This window comes from Eurytemora carolleeae, unplaced genomic scaffold, assembly GCF_000591075.1.
Source record: "Eurytemora carolleeae unplaced genomic scaffold, Eaff_2.0 scaffold218, whole genome shotgun sequence".
Lineage (NCBI taxonomy): Eukaryota > Metazoa > Arthropoda > Copepoda > Calanoida > Temoridae > Eurytemora > Eurytemora carolleeae.
Genome location: NW_019396368.1, coordinates 308,964 through 319,878, shown reverse-complemented (window position 1 = coordinate 319,878; position 10,915 = coordinate 308,964). Strand labels below are relative to the sequence as shown.

General features: G+C 32.1%; 1 protein-coding gene across 1 annotated transcript; it reads right to left on the bottom strand.

The window, feature by feature from the left end:
• Positions 1 to 2,149: 2,149 nt before the first annotated feature.
• Positions 2,150 to 5,245, bottom strand: LOC111701864 (eukaryotic translation initiation factor 2D). The gene is made up of 4 exons (XM_023473325.1): positions 5,139 to 5,245; positions 4,277 to 4,319; positions 3,946 to 4,111; positions 2,150 to 2,182 (listed from the first exon to the last, which is right to left on the bottom strand). Exons 1-4 carry the CDS (start codon positions 5,185 to 5,187, stop codon positions 2,150 to 2,152), a joined length of 291 nt encoding a protein of 96 aa, XP_023329093.1. The 5' UTR covers positions 5,188 to 5,245.
• Between the last annotated feature and the right edge of the window lie 5,670 nt (positions 5,246 to 10,915).

Below are 10,915 nucleotides of genomic sequence, written 5' to 3'. Positions count from 1 at the left end.
ATAGGGTTAGGTTAGGTTAAGATACTTTCTGGGCCGAGCGCTGCGGCTAGGATGGGCTAGGGGGCCGAGCGCTGCGGCCACGGGTTAGGTTAAGTTAAGAAACTTCATGTAACACCCATGTACAAAATTGATAGGAGGGGGGGGGCGGGGGGGGGTCCAAAAATCGTATACTAGGAAATTACCAAGGAGTTTAAGTGGAATAAATCGATCTAGAACCAGTATTCACACGTTTCAAAACCGGGTTTCTTCACTACGTGCAATACTAATCTTTTTGTAACTGACGAAATTTTAAAAATTCCGCCAAATGCCGTAAGTAATTTTATCTTACATAAAAGTCGTCTTTGAAATAAATATGACGATATTCAAATATAGCATTTCCGAAAAGAAAAAAAATATATTTGCTTGAAAATCATGTGATCATAATGAATATTCAATGCATAAGGCATTAAGACTAGATTTTGACATCATGTGGTCTTCAGCAGATCTTCATTCAGTTATATTCCTTCTCTCCTCAGTTCTAATCGGTTTTATGTAAGTTTAATTTAAAAATAATTCGCGGACGTACCGCGTTTAGAACAAAAGATGCAATTAAAGTTAATGACTATAGTTAACAAACTTAAATTTCCTTAACCCTATCATGATTTGTCTAGAGGGGGAGGATGTCTCCCTTATTCTATGACTAGAATGCATGACTATCTTCTAAGATTTTATTTAAAAATGGTTTAGATATTAAATGCGCAATAATTTGAACACACTGTACACAAATAATTCCACCCTATTCAAACTTCCTTCCGGCTTCTTAAATTATCTTTTTATTAATCTTTATCCTTATAAAACGATGAATGGTCATAGAGCCTAGTCCCATTTAACCACATAGGTCGGTTGCTATGTTACCAATTATTCAGATAAAGGGTCATTGAATACAATACAAATCAGCTGTTCTCTGTTGACAGTACATGCAACGTTATTTATTGTTTTGGGACAAAAACATGGAATGTGATGATTTCGGTGGAAAGGCATGGCGAAATGCGACAAGGGACAAAATGCGGGTCCGAGTTCAAATTCAAGAAAAGACGACGAAAATCTGTTTTTCGTTGTATTGCCGCGTCTGTTCCGAGATCAGTTTTTCTCGCAGCCCGACAAAAGCCACACGTTCTAGGGGCTTAAATTTAAACTATTTCAGGATGGTTCACAGCACTGAAAGTCAGTTTTTAACGGGAAATATTGAATATATAAGCATTCACACAATTATCTTGTAGTGATATGTTTTAGAGTTTTACTTGGCCGTCGTGCCATTGTTTAAGTAAGTTTTTTGGCCGTTGTGCCCATCATTCAAGTTAGTTTATGGCCGTTGTGCCCATCATTCAAGTTAGTTCATGGCCGTCGTGCCCATCATTCAAGTTAGTTTATGGCTGTCGTGCCCATCTTTCAAATTAGGTTATGGCCGTCGTGTCTATCATTCAAGTTAGTAGGGCCATTGTGCCATCGTTCAATTTCAGTTATGGCCGTCGTGCCCACCTTTCAAGTTAGTCTATGGCCGTCATGCCCATCATTCAAGTTTAGTTATGGCCGAGATATTGACACGATGATAGGGATAAGAAGGCTGCAGAACCGGCCTTTCAAATGGCTATTGCAAAAGGACCGTTCCTTCCATAAACTACATTTGTCGACCACTTGACGTCTTCTATATTGGTCGTCAAATATACGGAGAAATATCTATCTATCAGATAAGAATTCAGCACGAAACATCTAGTGGCCAACTTATCGTCCCCCAAAGTACGTGAACTACACGACCACTTTCTCAGGAGAGAACGGGCTCAGGATATATGTTTATATAGATTATAAGAATTTAGAATATTTTTACTTTAGAGTTACAAGATTAAATACTAGGGTTACTTCAGGTTTATTAGATCAAATAACATTTGTTTACTGCAGAATTATGGGGTTAAAGATCTATTTCCTCCTTCTATGAGATTAAAAAAATGTACTCCAGATTATGAGATCAAAGCATGTTTAGTCCAGATCATGAGCTTATTGATTGTATTTTTAATTAAACCTGATCGATTGATTGATTGATTGATAAACGGTTATTTCTATATACCTTATTACTGGTATCTTAAATCTTTAAACCTGATCACAGAGCCAGAGCTTATCCGTATGCAGATCTATATCCACCCTCAGCCTAGTATATTTTCTGAACAATGGTTATCTAGGAAATTCTGCCAGGAAATTTAGTTTTTTTTTAAAAAAATTGACAGCAGCTATCAATTAAAGCAAGATTCTTTATTTACAATTTCTAGTTTAAAACTATCCGTTTAAAATCCATTGTACATAAGAAATATGTAGCTGGATATTTTGAAATTTTCAATTCTTAAATGTTCATTTATAAAGATATCTTTCATCATAAACCTAAAGCTTTTTACAAATTGATTTGTCCGACATCGAGTCAACATTTACCTGCTAAACTCGACAATTGACACCAAAATAGATAAATTCATTAATCTTTCATGGTCGTTCAAATGATTATGGCGATTTTCGCAAATTTTCAGAAAGATATGACCTTTAGTCAGAAATTTTAGAATAGTAAAACAGATTTTCTGGCCCAACAAAATGAGATTAAATTATATGTTTATATAGATTATAAGAATTTAGAATATTTTTACTTTAGAGTTATGAGATTAAATGCTAGGGTTACTGCAGGTTTATGAGATCGAATAATATTTGTTTACTGCAAATTTATGGGGTTAAAGATAGATTTCCTCCAGATTATGAGATTTAAAAAATGTTTACTCCAGATTTTGAGATCAATGAAATGTTACTCCAGATTACGAGATCAAAAAATATTTTTATCGCAGATTTTTGAGTTAAAAGAAATTTTTTCTCAAGTGTTATGAGATCAAAGAATGGGTGTACTACAGGTTTATGAGATTAATGAAATGTTACTCCAGATCATGAGATTTTTTATTGGTTACTCAAAAATTATGAGATTAAAGAATGCGTTTACTGCAGTTTTATGAGATTAAAGAAATGCTACTCCAGATTTAAAATATTCAAAAATGGGTTAACTCCGTCCAGGATCATAAGACCCAGGAGCATGGTCACTTTCAGGTCTATTAGATTCAATAGTATGTCAACTCCAGGGTATAGGATTCAAAAATGTGATTACTTCAGGGTTATAAGATTCAAGAATATAGGTTACTCGCGATTTTGAGCTTAAAGAAGGTGTTTATTCAAGGATTATGAGATCGAAGAATGTTTTTACTCAAGGATTATTAGATCAAAGAATGTTTTTACTGGCAGGTTTATGAGATTAAAGAAATGTTTACTCCAGATCATAAGATGAAAGTAAATGTTTACCTCAGGTTTATGATATCAAGGAATATTTTTTTTTTTTTTTTTTTTTCAAGGGTTTTCAGATTTAAGAAATGTCCTCAAACATAAGATCAAACAACATGTTTACATCAGGTTTATGAGATTAATGAATATGTCTACTCAAGAGTTACGAGATTCAGTGAATAAATTGACCAATGAGTGGATTAATGAATTAATCAATTCATCAATCAATGAATCAATCAATGGGTTAATCAATGAATCAATCAACGAATTAATCAATGAATTAATCAATGAATCAATCAACGAATCAATCAACGAATTAATCAATGAATCAATCGATGAATTAATCGATAAATTAATGATGTAATCAATGAATCAATCAATTAATCAATAAATGACTCAATAAATGTATAAATAAATCAATGAATAAAGGAATCGATGAATCAAAAAATGAATCAGTCAATGAATCAGTCAATGATTCGATTAATGAACCTTTCAAGCAATGATCATGGTGTCGGTCAATGAATAAATTAATGAAACATTCAATAAAGCAATCAATGAATTAATTAATTAATAAATTAATCAATCAACCAACTAACCAACCGACCAAACAAAAAAAATGAATGAAAGAAATCTCATCAACTGACCTTTTTGTAGTTCCTTAACTTTTATGATTCCTTCCTTCTCCTTCACAGCCAAAAATTTTGATAGTTTCTTGAAAGAAGATTTCTTAGGATCCAGGTTTAGTCCGGGAGCAGCATTCTTTACCATATGTAATCTTAACAAAGAGAATTATCTTATCAGTCTTTAGTTAAGCATTCTTTCCTATATGTAATCTTAACAAAGAGAATTGTCTTATTAGTCTTTAGTTAATAATTCTTCACCATATGCGATCTCAACAAAGAGAATTGTCTTATTAGTCTTTAGATCAAATTTATCCCACCTGAAGAAGTTGCTTGTAAGAATCGGAAACTCGAGCTTTTTTCCTAAAATATTATAAAAATATTACGGAAACACCCTTTTAATATCATGACAAGACACATTCTACTTTATCATTGATGATTTATGAAATTGACATTTGATTAAATCTTGATTTTTCACAGCTTATGGCTTTTACAGATTTGATCTTTGAAAATAAATGAAAGCACTTGATTTTTTCTAACATAAAAAATGGTTGAAAAAACTTTCAAATTGACATTTCCTCAAACATCGATATTGAGAGATCCTAAAAGCACAATGTACAACAGTGATGTTTAAAGGGAGTGTTCGCGAAAAATTAAAAGGGGGTATAGACTTACGACGAATAAAAACCGGCACTATAAATTCAAAGTTGGCATTGGATTTAGATACCAGAGTTGAAATCAAATTCGCCGAGGATAATAATACATGGATTGAAAATATCGTCTTCGCTATCTAAAATCCAAGAAATTCATATTCTCAATAACACTCGGATAGTTAGAAGAATATATATATTATGAAAAATCAACTATATACGAACGCGTCAAAAATTATCTATGATAAACGGTGGTATTATCAGAATGATTTGTTTGGAATTAAATTGATTTTACGATCAGAGTCAATTATTGCAACTTCCTGAATTTGTATGGATGGTGCAGATAAAAGTAAGATTAGTAGCAATCACCATCGATATTTTTTCGCTGTAAGCCTTTACCACCTTACATTTTTAACGAACACTTCCATTAAAAAACACGTTTTAAATCTGAACTGTCTTGCAAGCAAGGAAATTTTATTCTAAATCAAAATTCAGATAAAAGTTCTATATTTTAAGGTAAAATAATCTAAACCTGATGTTTTTAATGTCTGAAGAAAACTGAGATTTAACTGTTCATCCATAAATACTACTGGATCCCTAATCGTAATAATAGCAATAGCAATAACATTTAAACATAACAAGAGCTACAAGAGCTACAAGAGAAATAATAGCAACAAGTCCAACAAGAGAGAAAAGTTCAACAATAGCAACAAGAGCAAAAAGTCAACAAGAAAAAAAGTTCATTAAGAGAAATAATAGCAACAAGTCCACCAAGAGAGAAAAGTTCAACAATAGCAACAAGAGCAAAAAATCAACAAGAAAAAAAGTTCATTAAGAGAAATAATAGCAACAAGTCCACCAAGAGAGAAAAGTTCAACAATAGCTACAAGAGCAAAAAATCAACAAGAAAAAAAGTTCATTAAGAGAAATAATAGCAACAAGTTCACCAAGAGAGAAAAGTTCAATAATAGCAACAAGAGCAAAAAATCAACAAGAAAAAAGTTCATTATGAGAAATAATAGCAAAAAGCAAGGATAGAAAGTTCAATAGCAACAACATTAAGATCAACACTAGTACAAAGAGAAACAAGATCGACAAGAGCAACTAGAGCGACAAAAGCAACTAGAGCAACAAGAGCAACAAGCTCACCAATAGCGACAAAAACAATAACAAGAGCAGCAAAAGCAACAAATCATCTAGTGCAACAATATCAGGAGCAGCAAAGATAGCAATAAGCACAACAATGGCATAAGAAACAAAATTGAGAGAAGCAACAACAGCTGCATCAGGAGCAATTACACCAAGATCAATCCTAATTTTAGAAAATGTAAAATATGAAATGCACAGAAGGTTCATGTACTTGGTATTTAACATTTACAATTCTTGTAAAATATGAAATGCACAGAAGGTTCATGTACTTGGTATTTAACATTTACAATTCTTCACTNCAAATCATATCAAGTAAAATAAAACAAAATCAAATACAAAAAAATTGATCACATAGTTTAAAGACTGCTTTAGAATGATCCCATTGAATAACAAATATTGTTAAAAGATCAGAAAAGTTAAAATAAATCCCAATCCCAATTAGTAAGGATTAAAATACCAAAATAATAAGTGACTCAGGGCCCCCAGGGGGAATCATTGTCAAATTTCTCCAAGTAGTTATAATAATACCGAATTAATACAATGAATATATAAACAAATTCTAAGGCAATGGACAGGAATCTAGACTCACATATTCTGTGTCTGGTAGATCAGGTGGACCAAGGTTCGGGATTTCAAGTTTACTACCAGCAGACCACAACTAGAATTAAGAAACAAATAAAATTTTTTTTTAATTTCCTTTTTACGTTCTCTTTAATCCAAAATTAAACCTCCCAGAGTCCGTTCTCTCTATAGATATTGGTCGTGTAGTTCACTTACTTTAAGGGACGATATGTTGGCCACTAGATGTCTCATGCTAAATTCTTATCTGATAGATAGATAATTTCTCCGTCACTTGACGACCAATATAGAAGACGTCAAGTTGTCGACTAATGTAGATTATGGAAGGAACGGCCTCTGATAATTTAAGCCGAATATACGTGGCAAAGTCTGTCAATGTTCAAGATATTCGACTAGTTTTGAGGAACTTACAAAAATACCAATAGAGACAATTTTCTTTGCATACATTGTATGTATAACAATTTGTGTTGAACACAATTAAATAGTGTTCACCCTGCCTTACTCCGATGGTATCTATCTATCTTTACCAATATCAATGATCGTGACACGTTTAATATAAAAGTTTGATAACTGAAAATTATGACCTTCTCACACTTTTTAAGATACAACTGAAAAAAAGGCTTGTGATATTAAGGGTACCGTTGTGAATCGTTGAGAGCACAAATTAACCTGAGGACCACAAAACGTACAGCGGTGAAAATAACTTCAAACTGGTTCAGGATAAAAAATGATCTAGGAATGATCCACACAAATATTGAAAAATAATTACTAATGAAAAATGGCTTTAATTTTAAAAGATAAGAAAAAAATAACTTTCTAAATAAATATATTTAACAAAATAGTTTAAACTCTTTAAAGGGAGTGTTCGCGAAAAATGAAAGGGTGTATAGGCTTAATGCGATAAAAAAGCGCTTTTGATCTCTAATAATCTTACTTCTATCTGTTGCGTCTATAAGGAGAAAATTGTTAAGGACGTCTAATAACGAATAACTTAACGCCCATACAAAATCAGAAAATTGCAACCTATGACTTAGACCGTAAAAAAATCAATTTAATCATTCAGATATTACAACATATAGTCATCGATTATCTTTCGCCACATTTATATATAGTTTATATTTTATAATATTTTTAAATTAATTTGTTTTGAATTTGATTATTTCTCTTGCGGCTCGCGCAACTATCTAAGAATGGCGCGGACCACTCACATTTTTCCAAATCAGTTAAAACGTTTTCTAATAAAATAAAATATTGTAAAATATAATGAATTGAACCACATAAACAAGAATTTATCAAAATGAAATAATTTTGAGACATTTATATGATTGGACACTGGCAGTCTGAATTTATTTTTCATGATAATTCACAGTAGTAACTTCAGCTACAGCTAAATCAGGCGTGCATTCAAAAATGTAGTTAGTATAACATTTTATTGCGCAATTCCACGCAATAAAATGGCGCAAGTGGAAACAAACATTGCGCGCAACGGAATTCCGTTTGGAACCCTATTTAAAGTTTAAGCCAAACTATGGCAAAATTGTTAAAATTCTTATTATGTTTTTTGTTTTATAAAGTTTTCATACTGTTTAAAGTAAAAGTAAAAGACCCTTCAAACCCCTTTGAGACCCTTCAAACCCCTTTGAGACCCTTCAAATCCCTTCAAGACCCGTTCAAACCCCTTTGAGACACTTCAAACCCCTTCGAGACCTTACTCCAGTGGATTCAATAAAAGGTTTGTGAGAAAAAAATGTTATCATACAAAACTAATAAATCTTTAAATTAGTAATCTTTTATTAAAAACATATATTGCTTAACAGATTTATGAAAAAGAGTATATATAGGTTAAACCTTGCATTGCCAGTTAGCAAATAAAGACGACCTCCAATCAAAAAGTGTCATAACGAAATTGTTCTTAGAATTGTTTTTTTTACATAACAATTGACTATCGCCATAATGGTTTCAAGCAAATTGCTTTATTTTTGAAAATTCACATCCCCCTAATATACATATACCCAAGACTACAAAGTTGATCGTCATCTTTTAAACACTATAATTAAAGATGTTTGGTTTCAAGGGTGTAATCTAGAAACTTTGTAAAATTATCTTATTATGTAAATACGACTTTGTGGATCAAGCATATTATTATTAATGTGTTAGCTTGGGAACCCGGCTGTTCCTGCGATTCAAACATTCTCTATTAAAGTCAACCCATGCTTATGATGAAGAATATTCCCATGGACCTACCGAGTTACCCCCAGCAAAATTTGAGGCAAATTGGTCAAAATGTTCAAAGTTATGAACCAGAACGTTTGGAACATAAAGACGACTTTTACAATTAAAATCTACTACAGTGAAACCCTTAATAACGAAAAACATCGAAAGAATTCATCAAATGTCGTATTCTTCACTTTCTGATAATGGAATGTTGCAAATATTTAGTTTTTTTAATTAAATGATTATATGTAACTCTTCTAAAATTCTAAAATAATGAAATTTACTTAATATAGTATAAAACTCATTGAAAAATTGTTAAGACGACATTTGATAAATCCATCCGATGAATTCGTTATTAAGGGTTTCACTGTTTAAAATAGTCCATTTTAGCATGAGAGACAACAATTCTGAAGTGAGCAAAGACCATTTCCTATAAGCCCAAGTTTTCTGGTTCTCACTTTCACTTTCTCATGCAGACTACTTTAGTAATATATGTATTGGTGTTGTTACAAAGCAAATAGTTTTACTAGATCAGACACTTATTGAATTACTAAATTGGTGAAATGGGTCTGTTTTCCCATGCTCATTGGACAATTTAAAGTCCTAGTTTCAGGAAGATAAGATATGAGCTGGCCGCGTCAATCTCTTTCAAATTAAACTGAAAACTGAAAATCCGCGTCAAAAATCTAATTTTGTAATCCTTATATCTATTTTACAGACACCGGAGCTTAAGATATTTGTTTTACCATAATAAAATTTCTACTATGGCTAGAATTGATGGTTTGGTTTGGCTCTCATTTTAAACATATTAACGGAGAGCGCGTCCGTTTAGCCATGGTTAAACCCACTTTAACCCAGGGTAGTTAAAAATCTAAGCTGCGATGATGCCGCGAACTATAACAATAATTTTACAAAAATATGTCGTCTTCCTTCAGTTTACCATGGTTAAAATCCAAATTAACCATGGTTAAAATGTGTCGTTCTCAGTTCAACCTAGAATTTTGAAGCAATCGAAGGAATTTATGGAATGTCGTCTTGACAATTTCTCAATGGGTTTTTTACTTTTATACCTAAATCCATAGATTTGTAACAATACAGATACTAACACAGGTGTCGTCTTTTCAAGATTTATGGGGTTTTTGTTCAAAGAACCCTGAGGCAGAAGACAGAGAGAAAGCATGTGTATCGCTTGTGGGCTTCTGCCTGAGGATTATTGTGAACGAAAAACCCTAAAATCTTGAAAAGACGACATCTAATGTTCTAACTATATTGTTTTTAATCTATGCCTAAATCTCAAAATAATCATAGAACTAAGTAAATACACCCATCAAAAATGTGGGAATAGTTTTTAAGAGCTTCATAAAACATTTAATTAAAAACGAAATTATCATTATTTTTGGTTAAGAAAACAACATTTTAAAAGTTCTTTCGATTACTCCGAAGTGTTGGGATGAACTGATAAAGTAGTAGTTTCTGTTTGTCTGTTTGTTTGTTTGTATATCCGATCATAACTAGGGAACCCCATGACCAATTTGCCCCAAATTTTGATTGGAAACCTCTGGAAAACCACGGGAATGTTCTTAGCTTGGTTTTGAGATTCTATGATTCTAAGTGGGTCAACTTTTATAAGGAAAAAAAGCCAACAGCCAATTCGTAATTTAACACAGTGCGGGTAAACGGTGGGAGTTTAACAAGCTAGTAATATTGTAACCTGTTTTAATATTTCAAATTATGCTACTAAATCAACTATCACAGATAGTAAGGTTTACACCTTTAAGTTGCAAAGATATTGAAATATGAAAACTCAAGTTTGAAGCGAGTGAATTTATTTAAAATGTGAGAGTGGGTAGTTAATTTTTAATTCTAGAAATTTGTCTTTGTATATAGTTTTAAACTTTTGCAGTCTAGTATAAAATCATGGAAGCATGAACCATAATTACTCGTTAAGTGCATACCTGGGATAAACATAAACGTTGCATTTAGACAAAACTTCTATTAATTGCTATTTAAAAGAGAAATGTACATTTAAAATTTATTACAATTAAATTTTTAAGGTAAGTGCCAAAGGCCTTTAAAAAGCTTCAAAACTTCTAATTATGTAAATTAAATAATTAATTTAAAAACAAACATAATGTTCAATGAATCCCTGTGTATACCAGGTTAAACAAAATGCTTAATGAATCCCCCTGTATTCCTGGATGTACAGAATGTTCAATGAATCCCTCTGTATACCTGGTTGTACAGCATGTTTAATGAATCCCCCTGTATACCTGGTTGTGCAGAATGTTTAATGAATCCCCCTGTATACCTGGTTGTACAGAATGTTTAATGAATCCCCCTGTATACCTGGTTGTACAGAATGTTTAA